The following is a 17,199-nucleotide window of genomic DNA, read 5'->3' as shown; positions in this document are numbered from 1 at the left end:
AATTAACTTCTGGATTTCTCTACAACTCTCTAAATGGATTGACGTCCACATTCTCCTGAGGCTATTATTTAAAATGTGATTATAAATATCTCACTGGCATTCTGTTTCCTCTTCTCACCCCATAAAAGCCTATCGATAAGTCCGAGATTTGCATAGCAGCAAAAATCGTGGCAGATTAACAATTATGGAAATAGCATCTGATAAAAACCTATCTGCCACTTACCAGACACCTGTCTGCAGCCTGGGGATGTGACAGTCTCATCGCCAGCACTAGCAAAACAAGATAAAGGCAGGCAATGGGGGAAGCAGGGACAAAGGCGACACACAGCTTATCTCCTGGACTGGAGAGCTCTCTTATCAGCCTCGGGCATGTGGCCAGAGAGACACTGAGAGGAGACAGGCGCTGGGAAACAGCACATTCTAGAGGGATTGGGACTTGTGCCGCTTTTGTTCATTCTCCAGCATGATTTTGCCTCCTCCTGGCCTCCAGGGTACCCTTCTACCTTTGTGCTCTTATCCAGGCCCTCTGAGGCTAACCCCGCTCAGGCCACCCATCCACGAAAGGTGAAAAGGCCTTCTTTGCTGCTGCTGCCGCTGCGGACATCTGGGACAGCCCTGCGCTCCGCTCTGCCTCATTGACTCCCCATTTCATTACGCCGGCAGCTGAAATCTCAGCTGAAATCACGTCTTCTTCCCACTGATGTACCTTTATTTCTCTTTCCCTAAGTCTTTTTTTTTTTTAAGTGAGGATTAGCAAATTAATAAGATTAGCAAATCTATCCATTAATCTACTCTCCCAATTCATAGGAATTTTCTGGATAAGTCTGGTGCCCATTAGCACTCAGTATTTAACACTAGGGAAAGGTCGGCATGGAAACCTCTGCAGAAAATCGAGACTCCAAGGGACGTGCTGTGGCCCTGGACATCAGAAGGCCAGTCCGCCCTGATCCACTGCTTGTGGGCAGCTGGGAGAACAGCGTGACGCCTCAGCTGCTGGGTGGCCCTTTCTCTAGACGTGCTGTTGACTTTGGTCAGCCATTTCACCCTCATCCCTCCTGCCTCAAAATTTTCATTCATTCACTCACTTCTCATTCATGATTATGTGAAAGTACAGAGGGAGGTACTTTGACAGGGCAGGACAACAGGCTCTCTTGATTTCTGGTACAAATATTCCCCTAATTATAATTGCTCTTGTGCTGTGGCCCCTACAGGCTGCCTTCCAGGGCTGCCCAGCAAATCCAGGCCAGGCTGTCTGAGAGAGAGTGTGAGAGCCTGTCAGCTGTCCCCGCAGCCCCCAGCATCCCAAGGCTGTTGCTGCAGGCCGAGCCCGTGGTGGGAGCACCGGTGATGGCTTGCCATGCTAGTGGCCACACACAGCCTGCGCGGCAGCCAGGGAGGCAGAGCATTTGAGACATGACATTCCTGCCACTCCGGACTCTGCAATGTTCCCTGCAGATTAGCAAATGAGCTGGGGAGGATGCTCAGACTCTGGAACCTCAGGCCACTGTGACCCGAAACTCACAGCTGTTTCCGGAGGGACCAAAAGTCAATCCAAACTGCCCTTTCTGCACTGGCACTGGGGTGGGCTCATTTATTTACGCTTCAGTTCCCTTTGTCTGATGATTGGGTTAAAGATTCTAGACTACATTAACCCTTTCTTTCTCCCTCAGCCACCACCTCCACCACCAAATCTAACGACTTCCACAAATGCTAACTGTTCCAGAATTTTGTCATTCCCTGCAGTTTTGTATTCCAATATTTCTTACACAGATCATTTTAATAATCCACAAAGACTTCATTTTAAAGTATTTCCCTGCTGTCCCTCACTCCTCTCTAACCTTGGAGCCCAAGTAGAAATCAGGTTGAGGTTTTATAGTAGAAACCAGGAGATAACATGCATTTTATAAAATAATCTCCCCAGGAGTATTACAATGTCTAATGGTAGCAGGATGGTAACTACTCTGACAGATCCTAAATACTACTAAATGACAAATTTGACAGTTATAGCATAAAAATCCATAAACTTGCCAATTGAGAGAAGATGACCGCTGTTAATTTTTTGAAATGCTATTTGGGGGGAGAAGGGCAGCAGACTGAATATGTTATGAATAATATTGAGATATTGAATTAGTATTGATACACCTTGCTTAAAAATCCAACTTAATCCACCATATTTTTATTGGAATTTGAAATAGAATGCATTAGAGCAACACTTGCCTAATAGTTGCACAAGCATTATGGCAAAATCTAAGTATTGAATTGGCCCATCTTTTTCTGATATTAAATGGGACATTGGTAGACAGAACTATTACTTTCATTGAACTTGCAATTCACATTATTTTAACTCTTTAAATTGCATTTCAAACACAACTAGCTTTTAAGGGTGAAGATGTAAAACATTTTCATAGATTCTTTTTGGTTTGGTAGCAATAAAAATAATAGGTAGCAATTTACTATTAACTTCATTAAATATTAGGCAAGGGGGATGGATCAAAGAAAAAGAAATTAAAAGCATTGTTCAGGTTTACACTGACATACGTGAAAAGCTGGGTGGGTACATTTTTTAATGCCTAGTATAGACATCACGTGGGTTCTCACCAACATTAATTGCAGGTGATATCTAATGAGCCTTCAAAAATTATACTCCACAGATTGACTTAGATAGAAATCGACCAGTTAAATTCCTTTCTCTATGTATCAAGTTCTAAGTCTATAGTCTCACAAAAGTGTATGGTAATAAATCCATTTCCCAAGGCTTCTTTTCTTCTATGCATACCTTTCCTCTCTGTTGGTATAAATAATGTGAAAAAAAGAGCTAAAAGTCCTTTAGAGTAATACTGATAATTCACCAACAAAAAATTTGCAATATAAAAAGATGACATTCCTATGATAAATAATGTTCATATCATATTTTACATTTTTTACTTGCTAGCAAGCCTTTTTAAGGCTACTAATCAATTCAGATTCACAAAGTCTCTCCTCTCTGCCCCCAGAAATTCATTCATATTTATTTTTATTGCTTTAATGAAGTGCCATGCTATCATGCATCACGATGATTAGAGACCATGTAGAAAGGAAGGGTAATCATGACCTGGCAGATGAATAGCTAACTTTGTGTCTATAAAAGGAAAGCCTGGAGTGCACCCAAGTAAATGTTACACTTGGAGCTATAAAACGGATAGAATATAAAGAATACTGTGAAAAACAGATAGTCAGACCACAAAATAGAAAACATTAGAAAAAATTTACCCCTAAGGATGTCTGAGTCACTCCTCCCTCCTTTCTTTATCTTACACACACAGTGGCTGTGAAGGACACACATCCTTATATAACATGGCTGAATTGCTAGTCTATGTTGTATTTTTTTGTCTATGTGTGTACATTTCTTTAAATATAGGAGAAAATCTGGAATTCGAATCTGAAGGCTTGGCCATTTGAGACAATGCCAAAATGTCAGCCCTCTGGCTCAGTCATTACATAGAATGGTTAGCCCAGTTTCTGATCAGTTTTATGCGAAAGAAACTACCAGCACGACACTGGTATTTGACCTTTTGTTTGGATCATGCCTTTTGAGCTTTAATTTCCATATTTCTTTTCTTTCTCCATTTTGGGTTGCTTCTACTGGCCTCTGCTGACAAATGGTTGCTTCTACACCAGCGGTTAAATCTCCATAACCAAATACTTGCAATGCAAAATCTGATGACTTATGCTTAGATACTGTTTCTGATATTATCAACTTCAGAACGATTAACAATAATGGAAGGTGCTTTTGATTGGAAGCATTCTAATAATGACTATTTTTTAAAATGATGACAATAACCGCAATTTTGAAAATACCAGTAACTCCATTAAACAAAACATTTTTATAGAAAAAAATTGTAAAAGAAAAGAGAGCTTTATTCTCTCTGATTGGACAATACCTGTTTTAATTGCATACTTTAGAGTTGTTTGGCAATGCATCAAAATTTCCTCCAAATTTTGTGGTTGATCTGCCAATTCCCAATTATACTCTTGAAGCAGCTCATTAGGATAATGGAAATCAATCACTTTGGTGGATCTATCAAAGCTTTTCACCACATACTGAAGCAAAATGTCCATGACCTCTTGCAGAAACGCCAGAGTGGGCCTTTCTCCGTCACAGGCAGGCAGCAGGTCTGGAGAATGGAATTAACATGCTACATTTTAATTCTACTATGAAAATATTCAGGCAAGATCTTGATCAGGCGATTTCTCTTTGAGCTGAGAAATTTCATGTTTACACAAAAAGCTTTTGCAAACGCAAACGATTTTCTTTAAAGGAGAGGCATTTTTCAAAGACGAAGAGAATGAATGAGAGAAATTACGATTTCTCCTCTCCAAATTAATTCTTGCATGTCAATCCCTAACTTATTGTTTGCTTTTTTGAAGAGAGTGTGAGAGAGTCCATTTATCTATCTCACAGCATTTCATCATTTCCTAAATGTTATTTCTCAGTAAATCATCTTTTAAACGTTTATGGAAATACATCCCGTCAGAAACGTTTGAGGAATGCCTCCGGCGGCCCAGGCAAAACGGGACGTGCAACCTTAGGATTTGCGGCTTGTTACGAAGGCCGCTGTTTCCACAATGCGTGTGTGTGCGTGTGGGAGTGTGCGTGTGCGTGTGTGTGCGTGTGTGCATGTGTGTGAGTGTGCGTGTGCGTGTGTGTCTGTGTGCGTGTGCGTGCGGGTGTGTGTGTGCAGGTTTGGGAAACCGGGTGTGCGAACGCACGGGGATAAAGCTTGGTGCGGGGTCTCCTGTGAATAGGATCGTTCTCCTATGCTATGGCAGCTACAAATCCCTCTTGCGATCTAATCTAAAGACCTGAAAGATCTCTGCAATTCGGAATTCCCTGGCCCGGTATCTAGAAACCGAACCCACCCGAGGCCCCAGCGGCCGAGGGAAGCGGACATCGAGCCGCAGCGAGTGCGAACGCCACTGTCACCGCCACCCGCAGGGCCGCGCCGGGGACAGCGCAGCGGAGCCGGGGCCCTCGCGGGCGCAGACGCCGGGCCCGGGACTCGGATCCAGCCGGCGGGCCCAGCGTTTCTCGCCGTCATCTGGAGCCTGTCGCAGGGCCCGCCTCCGCCCGCCACCTCGAAGCCTCGCTCAGGCTCCGGGCGTCCGGTCCCTCCGGGCCGCTTTGGGCAGGGCAGAGACAGGGGCAGGGGCGCCCGGCCCCCGAGGCGCTCTCACCTGTCGCGTGCAGGAACGCGTAGTTGAGGTCCGCTTTGGGGCAGCTGCAGGGCTTCTGGTTGCAAGCGCAGGCGGCCTTCCGGGCGACGGCCCGCGCGGGCCCGCTCCCGCCGCTCCCCGCCGGCTTCTCGGCGTCCCCGTAGAGCAGCGCTGCGCAGGGACAGGGATCCCGGCCTCGGTCAGCCGCCCGCCCGGCGCCCTCGCCCTCGCCCATCCGCGGCCGAGGAACCCCGACCCCGCTGATTCGGGTATGGAGGTGAGAAGGCGGCGGAGACCCTGCGGGCCGCGAGCGCCCGCCCTTGCCCGTCCCGCGTCCCTGGGTGCAGACACTCACCGCATAGCTTATTTCCGATGCCGCCCGTGAACTTCTGAGCCACTTGGCACCAGGCTCTGGCTGCAAGGAGGGACGCGCGGGCGGACGCCGGGGCAGAAAGAGAACAGCAGACGGACGTGTGAAATTTCGTTCCATGCGAACGTCAACAGGCCCGGGTCCCAGACAGGGTCGCCTTCCTCCCGCGTGGCCGCCGGAGACCCTGTGCGGCTGCAGGTGCGCGAGGCAGGGGAACCGGCCGCCTGGACCCGCCCTCACTCCGCTCATTTGTCCCCCTGGGAGAAGCCCACACCGCGCCCTTCGCGCTCGCCTTCCAGGTGCCCGTGCGTCCAGGCAAAGTCTCCTCCCTACCTCGCTGGGGTGACTTTTCCCAGACGCTGAGGCTTCTGTCCATTTCCTCGCGGGCTGTCTCTCTAGACCACCGGCTCTCTCCCCGTCCCCATTTTCCCTGTCTCCACGGCCCCTCCGTCGCTCCCCAGGCTCCAGAGATCAAGGTGGCAGCAGCGCCCCAGGCCCGCGTTATCGGCGTCCCGGAGACGCCGCTGTCTTTGGGGGGCTCCCCCAGCCTTACGCGGAAGGGGCCGGGATTCTTTGGGGGCCTTCCCAGGGGACAAGGGGCTGTGGAGGTCTTGGGCTCTTGGGCCGTCAAGGACTTGCCCCCAAAGCAGGGCGAAGCGCCCGAAGAAGTTTCGTGCTGCAGGTGGAAAAACCTTCATCCTCCCGGCAGCCCCGCAAACCCCAGCCCGCCTGCAAAACTCTTGTGCCGCAGGTCCCCATTCTCCTACCTGTGCCGGGATTCTCGGGGTCCCCGGAGCCATCTTCAGACCCGAAGGACCAGAAGCCGGAGCCGGGAGATGCCATCGGCGCTGCGAGACTGGAGCAGGTCACCGCCGAGTGCGGAGCTGCGGGCGAGCTGCCTCCGTTCGGCCCCGCGCGCGCGCGCCTGTGCGTGGCGGGAGGAGGGCACCGCGCGGGGGACCTGCGGGGCCGCGCGGCGAGGGTGGGTGTCACACAGGGACAGAAATCGTGCGTGCCAGCGTGTGCGTGTGTGTGTGTTGGAGTTAGGGTTTAGGGACGTGGCAACAGTCTGGAAGCCGCGGAGTTCAAATAGGGAAGGAGACAGAAGGGTCCTCACAGCCGGGAGACAGGAAAGCGCAGAGCGCCAGAGACGTTTTGGGGGAGAGCGAGCCCGGGGTGGGGGCTGAGGGGGCGGCGGAGGGAAACACGGGGAGAGGGAGGAGCTGAGTCGTGAGGCGCCAGGCAGACCGTGTGCAAGCTGGAGTCACGGCGAGGGGGTGGGAGGCGTGCAGGCGCGTCCCCGCGGAGCGGGAGGCGTGAAGCGCCGGCTGTCCCCGTCCTCCCGCGCGCGCTGTCCAGGGTGCTGCCGCGGCCGGCTGCGCGCTGGCCTCAGCGCGGGGCAGACTGGGGTGACCTCGGCGAGACGGGAAGGGTGGCAGAGACGAGCTTTATGTTTGCATTGAGTGGTGTATTGTTTGGGGTCTGGCTCCGGCTGCTGGGAAGGAAGCGCAGGTTCCGCGCCTCCTTCCTGCAAGCGGGGGCTGAGGTCGCTGCGACCTCGAGAGCTCGGGCCACCAGGCGGGAATCGGGGGGCCTTTCAAGAGGATGGGGTGAGGGGACGGTGGAGCAAGGGCGCCTGCCGGCTGCTGGGCTCATTCCAGCCCCGTAGTAGAGCCTAGTGCCTCCCCGCTGGGCCGCGCCGTCCCCAGGGGCGCAGCCGAGGGCGAGAGCGCGCGACCACCGTCCGGGTTCTGACCCGCGGCTGGGGAGAAAGACCGCTGAGTGAGGCAATTAAAATCCACGCTGGAGTCTATCACCAAGGACCTTGGGCTGGAGAAAAAAAATAAAAGGATGGAAACTTCGTGGAAGGGAGTCGGGGAGAGCGGCCAGAGCCAGCAGGATTGACGGCTGATGGGGGTTGGGGGGACGGGACCAAGTCATTCGGTGACCTTGGCGGGCGGAGGCGTGGAAGGGCCCGCTGCGACGGGAACCCGCGTGTGCGTGCCAGGGGGTGCACGGGGTTCCCAAATCAGCAGGAAAGAAGGCATCGCCTGCTGGGCCCTCGTTTTAGGGGGCCTCAAACCAATGACACGTCCCCCTCTAAGAATCTTCACGGTGGGGGGTGGGCGGGGGAGCGCGAGGTCGGCATCTCTGAAGCCTGGTGGCCAAGGGTTCCTCCTTTTCTAATAAAGAAAAGGCGAGAAAGTCAGAATCTTTCTTTCTGATGATTTCCTCTCTCCAAAGAGCTGTTAGCAGGGTGCCTTGAACTCGCGTGGCTTTCCCTTGGCGGTCGAGATCAACTTCAAGCACGCCTGGCCGCTCCCCGGGCTCGCGGCGACAGGCAGAGAGTGACCCTGGCGGGAAAGGGCTGGACGCGGGTTCCGGCGCGTCTGCTCTCCCCGCGCCTCGCACGCGCGCCTGTTACTTCCATTGTGGCCACAGCCCTTGTTCCTCTGACCTTCCGAACCAGTCCCCAAAGCTGCTGCCGGAGCTGAGACCCGTGTGTCCTCAGCCCGGGCTACCACTCCTCCACCCTCGCTTAGGTGGGGCGTCGTGGCGCTCAGGGAGGACGCGCGGCCAGGTCCTGTGTCGCCGGGCACAACTGGTCAAATCTCTCCACAAAGCGTTGTCTTCGTCTCACATGCCCGAGTCCGGGGGGGTCCCGAAGGAGTCGTGAGACGCTTACTGTGGCCGCTGGGCCCTGGCACCGCGGGTGGGAGCCAGGAGGGCGCGGGCGGGGTCCTGCCAAAGGCGTGGCGCTGAGCCGGCTGCTTGGAGAAGCCCGGGCCAGGCTGCCGAGCGCGGGGGTCACGAGTCCAGGCCTCAGCTCTGCCCCTCTTCCCGGCCCTCCCGGCTTCGACGCTCCAGTTGACAAAGGTAACAACCCCAGGAATGCACAGGCTACTCGGTTTGGCAACTGCACGGTGGCGAGGGCAGCTTCGCCGCGCTCGCTCCAGCAGCGCAGAGACAGGCTCTTTGTTTAAATCCACACCAAATCTGCAAAGATTTTGCTTCAAACCGCCGACTGGACTTGCAGAACTTTCCAACTCTGTTTGAGTGTCGAAAGCATAAAGGTTCTTAAAAACAAGCCTTTAAAATACACACAAAATCCCCAAGGAAGAAACGGATTAAAATACGAGGAAGGTAGAAATCTCAACACTTGAATTTAACACATTTTTTTTTTTTTTGGTAAAGCAATGACTTCAAATGCTATTGTTTAAACTCCATTAAATCCCGCAGCTCTGGAGTACTTTGAATCTAATGGTGGTATTTACATTTTTTATTTAAACGCACCCTGCTTCAGATGCAGACGGGATCTGATTTGTCTTCCCTTAACCCAGGCCCTCCCCAGACGGCAATTTGCTTTTTAATGACTTTCATTTCGCCAAAGAGCCCTTTCCCCCCTCTCTGGGCCTCTGAGTTGGAGATAACAAAAGAGCTCGGGGAGGTAATAATTACAGTCATTAGTTCACAAAGGAGGCAGCCGCCGAATGGGAAGGGGAGGCTGGCTATGCGGGGGAAAGCTTTCGAAAGCTTTTCCTCGAATAAGGGGGGAGAGGCCGAACGCTCCAGGCACAGCCTGCAGGGGCGGCTTCCTTGGAGGAGCTGTGTCTGGTCGGTGGTTTGCCCAGAGATCCGGCGCAGGCTCGCCCAAGGAAGAGCGCCTGGTGCAAGTTTTACCTGCGTGCTTCCAGGGCTTAAACGTGGAAGGACACAGAAAGGAGAGATGGAAAGAAAGAGAAAGTAAATGGAGAGAAAACAAAGAAATACAAAAGAAAACATTGCAACAGTTCTCCAAATGTTCGCCATTGTCTTTTCTAGTCTCACTTTAAAAAAAAATAATTGGGGGAGAGTTGAGGGAGGGTGTCTGTTGCCTCCCCGTCCAGCAACGGCCGGGCAGGACTGCGGGGCTCTGGTCTGCAGGCGCCACCCGGGAAGCCTGGACTGAAGGGAGGGCCCGGCAGCCTAGCAGAGCTCGGCTCCCCTCCCCCAAGCCTCCCGGAGGGGGGCGGACGGTGGAGAGAGGGAGGGCCTGGGCCACCTCGAGTTAGACACTCTTGCCCCCCTACTCCCGTCCTTCGTGCCCTGCTGCGCTTGTTTCCCTGGTGCCAAGGCCAGGCCGGGCCGCGCCGTCAGTGCGCACAGCCAGCCGGGGGTGACTCCTCACTTTCCACCCAACCCCGAGAGAGGCCGCGGCGCTAACCCAGGGAAAAAGCCAGGCCTAGCGCGCGCTGGACTGGGGCTCAGCCCTAGCACAGCTGGGGGTTCCCTCTCCGCCTGATCGCATGTGCAAAATGAAGAGGTAGCACGAGTCATCTGTGGCGACCTTTCAGCGTCAACTCGGAGTCGGAGATGATGTCACGCCGCTTGGATGAGCTGCGCTGCGAACGCTGTAGGCCCTCAGCACGCGCCTTCGCTCGCTCCTCCAATATTTACCTGGAGTCTTCCGGCTCCGGCCCGTGTGTACAGGAGCTGAGGGCACCCACGGAAGGGATAAGCCCTGTCTGGGCCAGAACCCTTCTTCCCCCGATTCAGTCATCCATGGAACCACCTAGTCACCCCTCCTCACCTTCTCCAGGCCACGTAGACGCGGACAGTGTCAGTTCATAGTAGTTTAAACTGGTGCAGTCAACTGACGAATGCAAACCTCTCCCCCCGCCACTACCCTGCTCCCCCATCTTAAATACACCCAAATTCGGAGCAGCGAAAATTGCCCCAAATCTGCATACGAGGGGGACCTAAAATCTGACAGTTCAGCTTAGTGGCGGGGACCAGAATTTTTATAGGTGCGTCTGGGAAGGCAACGTGTGCGTGCGCAGTGTGTGCGTCTATGATGAGCTGGGGTTTGGAGTCTGGAGGCTGAGTTTGCGCCCCAGGTACGGGGTTTTAGCTTAGAGTCTATGTTTGAGGTGGCTGGGTGGCGGGGGTAGTTCGCTGGTGGGGACACTAGGACCTCAACGCCCCTCTCTGAGCGCGGCCCCCAGCACGGCCCTACAGCAGACCAGCCACGCAAACCACGGGCTTTCAAGGCACTTCCTTTATTGAGTAACCGTAATACCCGCGGGAAGGGGAAGCGCAAGTTGGAGATGAAGTTCACCTTCAAAATTCTCCCCCAACCCAACCCGGGCTTTGTGCTCCAAGACCAACCCCCCCTCGAATGTCCCGTGGGCCTGGGGAAGCCAAGAAAGAAGGAATCTTTGAAGTCACCCAAATTGAGAGAGGGGCTGGCGGGGGCTCAGGCGCAGTGGGGTCCACAGAAGGAGCCGCAAACGTGTGAACAAAGAGATCCACTGGGGGACCAAGGGCAGAGATGCTCCAACCCGCGGGCGGGCGGGAGTGGAGGGTGCGGAGTGCGGAGAGGTGGCGTCCAGGAGGCTTCCCGAGGGCCCCGGGCTCTCTTCCTCCGGGGCACGGAAGGCTGGCCCTGGCACTCGAGGGGCGGGCGCAGCAGGCAGCCCCTGCGGAGATCAGGGCTGCGGCTTCGGTGCCGGGGTGCCAGCGCTGGAGGGGCCCGCTTTGGCCCCTGCACCTCCCGACGGCGGAGGCCGCCCCGTGGCTGCGCTACAGCTGCTGGACCAGGCGCCGGCGCTGGGAGGTTTTGCGCAGCAGTCTCCGGTAGTCGTACGGGCTGGCGGCCGGCCCGCTCTCCTCCTCCTCCTCCTCCTCGGGGCTCTCCGCCGCCCAGCACCTGCGAGCGAGACCCAGGCCCGAGTGTCAGCCGCGCCACCGCGCAGCGCACCCCCACCCACCCCTAGCTAGGCGGGTCCTCTTCCCCACAGGCTCCACCAGCCGCGGGCATTTGCGAAAGGCACAATCAAAATGACAGGATAATGGCCAAACGGATCTGCCGGAATTCTCCCAGCCGGAGCAGCAGAGGGCTGGTGGCACCCGGTGACTTTGTGTCTGGATGAGTGCTAAGTAAAGCGGCAGAAGGTGCAGTTCAGAGGGCTGAGTTTCATTTGCATTGAAATAACTCACCACCAACAGACAAATATTTATTTTAGTACCTTAATTTTTAACACATTTTGGTGAAACAGGAAAACTCAAAGTGCCTAAATAGACACCCATCATTTTGCATTTTAAAACTTCTCAGCTGTTGCTTTAAAAATGGTCCTCGGAATGTGACCAACTGCTCTGACAGCCACACGGGCTGTGGGCCCTGCTTGCTTTTTCAATGTTTCCATATCTTCAGTGAGGCTGCTGGGCCGACAGTTCTGAATCCATTGCCCGGAACCCCGGCCACCATTTACCCTTAAATTCTGCAGCCTGCCTGGGGAAGTGACGTGCTCCCTAAACTGCAGCTACATAGATGCATTCATTCATTCGTGGAGCACCTACTAAGTACCAGCCACCAGTAGAGGTGGTGGGTGAGCAAAAGTCCATGTTTTCTCGGAGTTTATAGTCTACTGTGGAGAGGACCACAAACTTTAAAACACCAGGTGCTCACAGGCGCTATACAGAAAAGTAAAGCAGGGCAATGGGGAAGGAGTGATGGTGTGTGTGTGTGTGTGTGTGTAAGCTATTTCACAGAGGGCGGCAGGAAAGGCCTCTCTGACAGGGTGACCTTTGAGGAGAGACTTAATGGAAGAGGGTGAGCCATGCAGATCTCCTGGGGAAGGGCAGTCATTCCAGGATGGTAGATCAACCAATGTTAAGGCCCCAAGACTAGAGTGTTTACATAGAGTTGAAGGAACGGCAAGGAGGCCACTGTGGCTTGACTGGCGGAAGCAGGGTGGGGGAACTGCAAGAGATGACAGCAGGAGGCATGAGGTGTAGCGTGGCAGATAATTTACTGCTTTGAGACCATGGCAAGGACTTGAATTTTACTTTCAGTGAGAGAAGCATTGGAGGGTTCTGTGTGGAGGAATGAGTGACTCACAGAGGATGTGTCTGCCAGGGCGAAGTAGGGAAGCCTGTTAGGAGGTACAGTAATAGTCCAAGCAGGAGTGACAGTGACTTAAACTGGGCTTGTGGAGGAGGAGGCGGGAACTGGCTGGATCTGGCCATACTTGGAAGGTAGAACTGAAAGAGCTCTCTGATGCACTTGGACATGGGCTGTGAAAGACAGGAATCAAGAATGCTGCCATGGTTTTGGGCTTAACCAACTGGAAGGATGGCGTTGCCATTTAGTGAGATGGGCAAGGCTGGAGAGGAGCATGGTTTGTGGGGGAGGGGTGGGATGAAGACGTTAGTTTTGGTTATGCTAAGTGTGAGATATTTATTATTAATAGATACACAAGAGGAGATATGAGTAGGCAGTTGGGTATATGAGTCATGATCTAGGCTAGAGATTTCAGTTCAGGAGTTTAAAACACACAGATAACGTTTCAGGCCATGAGAGTGTGTGTTGATAAAGCAAAGGACTAGGACACTATTGAGAGACCTGTGAAATGAGGGAGGTTGTGCAAGGGACTGCAGAATAGCAGCCAGTTGGGGCAAGAGGCAGACAAAGAGAGTAACTGTCCTGTAGGCCAGTGAGGAAAGTGTTTAAGGAAAAAATCAGTGGTCATCGGTGTTAAACGCTGCTAATGGGAGAGATGAGGACTGAGCGTCATAAGATGCAGCAACATGGAGGTCATCATTGACCTTGGTGGGGCAGTGTTGGTGGAGTGGTGGGAAAGAAAGCCTGAGTGAAGTGGCTCAAGAGAGACTAGGAAGAGGGTATGTGGAGGAGATAGTATCTTTATTCTTTCATGTGTTATTCATTTGCTATGCTGAAGAGCAGAAAAATGGGTGGTCTTAATGGGGGATTGGGTCAAGGGTATTTTATATGATAGGTCTGATTACACCATGTTCACGGATTGCCAGAAATGATTTGGTAAAGAGAACAAACATTCAAGATGCAGAAGAGAGAGGGGACAGTTGCGGGACAATGCTCTTGAGTAGATGGAAGGACTTGGATTTCATACACAAAAGGAAGGTTTAGTCTTAGCTAAGAGCCCAGAAAGGCCACCCACAGTATCCTGAGGGAAGTATATGAGTAGGAGGTAGGAAGGTTGATAGACTTTGCATGTGTCTGTGATTGTTATTGGGATAAAAGAAGATTGTAAGCTGAGAGTGGGGAAATTTTGAGGGTTTGAGGAGAGAGGAGGAAGTCTGAAAGAGTGGACTAGGAACATGGGACAATGGATTTTTTAGGGAAATGTAGTATTGCCAAATAATTCTAAGGGCCTGCCTAAGGTGTGTGGCCACACATTTTAAGTGAGATTAGATTGTGCTTTTCTCTAGCCATGTTCAGGTACATGGTTGTCCTTAGAGATGGGGTGGGGAGCTGGCTTTACCCAGCACTAGAGTTTGCCAGTTGAATATACATGAGGGAGAGAGAAAGCCAAGGCTATTGAAGGCATATGCAAATGAATGCAAATAATGATGACAGGAGAGGGGTAGAACTTGGTCTGCAGAAGGAATATGCCTTTATTCTGGTCCATTCTGAATAAGGAATTAAAAGAAGAAAAAATCTTTGGCAAGGTCTTTCAGGGCATGTCAAACTCAGTATATGCTTGACAGGAAAGGGTACTAGTGGCATCACAGTGGGTAGTGATGGAGTAGATCATCTTCTTTTAGGTTACTGACTTGAATTTTTATACCTCTTCAGCTGATCTCTGTTATATGAACATTAAATATTGGCTGGATGCAGTGGCTCATGCCTGTAATCCTAGGACTCTGGGAGGCCAAGGCAGGAGGATTGCTTGAGCTCAGGAGTTCAAGGCCAGCCTGAGCAACATCGAGACCCTATCTCTACTAAAATTAGCCAGGCATGATGGCACATGCCTGCAGTTCCAGCTACCTGGGAGGCTGAGGCAGGAGGATTGCTTGAGCCCAGGAGTCTGAGGTTGCAGTGAGCTATAACTGTGCCACTGCACAGCCTACTGTCTACTCAGAGTGACAGAGTGAGACTTTGACTCAAAAAAAAAAAAAAAAAAAAAAAGAAAGAACATTAAGTATCAACCACATGCCGTGTACATCACACACGTTATCACCAATTCTAAGAACAGCACTGCAAGGCCTTAGATTCCTCTTGTCTTCTCTCTACAGATGAGGAAGCAGACTGATTCCAGGTGATACAGCCAGTAAGCAGTGGAGTGAGGATTCAAACGCAGGTCTGTAGGGCTCATATTTCATGCTTTCCCCATGTATCCCTTTGCCTCTTTTCTGCTGATGCTTCTTTCCTGATTCTCCCATCCCTTAACTAAGGCACTGGTGCTGCTTGTAATGTTTTCCTCTTCCATCCTCTATTTATCTTCTTGTCATAATTAAAACCCAGCTATGCCCTAAATACCCCACATCTCTTACTACTGCCCAATAGAGACCCCACTAGGTCCCATCATAGGAGGGAACAGGAGATGCCAGCCTCCTGTTTCCCTCTGATGCCATTCTCTAATCACTGATTGCCTGCCACTAGCTTTTATTCATGTTAACATCCATAAGAACACGCTTGAGGCTAGGTGTTCAAAACCAGCCTGGGCAACATAGTGAGACCCTGTCTCTACAAAAAATAAAAAAAATAAAATAGCCAGGCATGGTGGGTGCACCAGTAGTCCCAGTTACTCAGGAGGCTGAGGCAGGAGGATGGCTTGAGCCCAGGTGTTCAAGGCTGCAGTGAACTATGATTGTGCCACCGCACTCCAGCATGGGTGACAGAGTGAGACCTTGTCTTTTAAAGAAAAAAATAAAAATAAATAAAATCTGCAAGAACAATGAACTACCCATAAAAGAAATCAAGAAAATAATTCCATTTATAATAGCTACCAAAAAATACTTAGGAATAAATTTAACCAAGGAGGTGAAAGATTTGTACACTGAAAATCATAAAATGTTGATGAAAGAAGTTGAAGATGACACAAATAAATAGAAAGATATCCTGTATTCATGGATTGGAAGAATTAATATTATTAAAATGTCTATACTATCCAAAGCATTCTACAGACTCAATGCAATCTCCACCCAAATTCCAATGACATTATTCACAAAAATAGGAAAAATTATCCTAAAATTTGTATAGAACCACAAAAGACCCCAAGTGGCCAAATCAGTCTTGAGAAAAAGAAATAAATAAAAAAAAAATAAAGCTGGAGGCATCACAACACCTGATTTCAAAGTAAATGACCAAGCTATAGTAATTAAAATACCATGGTACTAGCAAAAAACCAGACACATAGACCAATGTAACAAAATAAAAATCCCAGAAATAAACTCAATATTTACAGTCTTTTGATTTTCAACGAAGATGCCAAGAACACACAATGGGGAAAGGACAATCTCTTCAATAAATGGTGCCGGGAAAACTGGATATCCACATGCAGAAGAATAAAATTATACCCTTATGTCACACCATATACAAAAATCCACTCAAAATGGATTAAAGACTTAAACATAAGACCTGAAACTACAACAATACTAGAAGAAAATGCAGGGGAAAAGCTCCATGGCATTGGTCTGGGCAATGATGTTTTAAATATGATGTCAAAAGCACTGGCAACAAAAGCAAAAACAGATGAATGGGATTACATCAAACTAAAAAGCTTCTGCACAGCAAAGGAAACAATCAACAGAGTCAAGAGATAACTCATGAAATGGGAGAAAATAATTGCAAACCATACATCTAATAAGGGGTTAATATCCAAAATATATAAGGAATGCATACAACTTAGCAAAAAACAAACAAAAAACGCCCAAACCCACAGATAACCCAATTAAAAATGGGCAAAGGACTCAGATAAACATTTCTCAAAAGAAGACATAAAAACGTCCAATAGGTATATGAAAAAAAAAAAAGTGCTCAGCAACACTAATCACAGAAATGCAAATTAAAACCATGATGAAATATCAGCTCACACTTGTTAGAATAGCTATTATCAAAAAGATGAACATAAAAAGACAACAAGTGTTGTCGAAGGTGTGGAAAAAAGGGAACTCTTGCACAATGTTGGTGAGAATGTAAATTAATATAGCCATTATGCAAAAACATATGGAGGTTCCTCAAAAAATTAAAAATTAAACTACCATATGATCCAGCAATCTCACTTCTGGGTATATGGTCAAAGGAAGTGAAATCAGTGTGCTGGAAAGCTATCTGCACTCCACGCTCACTGCAGCATGATTTGCAACAGCCATGGTATGGAATCTGCCCAAGTCTGTGTCAGTGGATGAATGGATAAGGAAAAGGTGGTATATATACACAATGGAATATTATTCAGCCTTAAAAAAAGAGGAAATCCTGCCATTTGTGACAAAACAAATGAACCTGGAGAACATTATGCTAAGTGAGATCAGTCAGGCACAGAAAGACAAATATTGCATGATCTCGCTTACATGAAGAATCTAGAAAAAGACAAACTCAGAGAACAGAGAGTAGAATGGTGGTCACCAGGGGCTTGGTGGTGGTAGGGGGTGGATATTGGGGAGATGTTAGTCAAAGATACAAAATATTCGTTAGACTTGAGGAATAAATCCAAGAGATCACAACACGGTGACTAGAGCTAATAACGAAGTATACTTGAGAATTGCTAAGAGAGTAGATTTAAATTCTTCTCACCATCAAAAATGTTAAGTATGTGAGGCCATTCACATGTTAATTAGTTTGATTAAGCCATTCCACATGTATGCATATTTGAAACATCATGTTCTACACCATA

General features: G+C 50.0%; 2 protein-coding genes across 2 annotated transcripts in view; both read right to left on the bottom strand.

The window, feature by feature from the left end:
- GAD2 (glutamate decarboxylase 2) overlaps positions 1–6,830 on the bottom strand; it is a 67,369-nt gene extending 60,539 nt beyond the window's left edge. Inside the window, exons 1-4 of the mRNA XM_045535122.1 lie at positions 6,331–6,830; positions 5,549–5,608; positions 5,215–5,364; positions 3,921–4,154 (exon numbers count right to left, since the gene is read on the bottom strand). Of these exons, the coding sequence (XP_045391078.1) occupies positions 3,921–4,154; positions 5,215–5,364; positions 5,549–5,608; positions 6,331–6,406 (520 nt within the window). The 5' untranslated portion in view covers positions 6,407–6,830. The remainder of the gene's footprint in view (positions 1–3,920; positions 4,155–5,214; positions 5,365–5,548; positions 5,609–6,330) is intronic.
- A 4,242-nt stretch (positions 6,831–11,072) lies between these two features.
- MYO3A (myosin IIIA) overlaps positions 11,073–17,199 on the bottom strand; it is a 199,255-nt gene continuing 193,128 nt past the window's right edge. Inside the window, exon 35 of the mRNA XM_045535110.1 lies at positions 11,073–11,252. Coding sequence (XP_045391066.1) covers positions 11,126–11,252 — 127 coding nt within the window. The 3' untranslated portion in view covers positions 11,073–11,125. The remainder of the gene's footprint in view (positions 11,253–17,199) is intronic.

This window comes from Lemur catta, chromosome 1, assembly GCF_020740605.2.
Source record: "Lemur catta isolate mLemCat1 chromosome 1, mLemCat1.pri, whole genome shotgun sequence".
Classification (NCBI taxonomy): Eukaryota; Metazoa; Chordata; class Mammalia; order Primates; family Lemuridae; genus Lemur; species Lemur catta.
The sequence above is the reverse complement of the archived record's forward strand: the minus strand, read 5'-3'. Positions and strand labels throughout refer to the sequence as shown.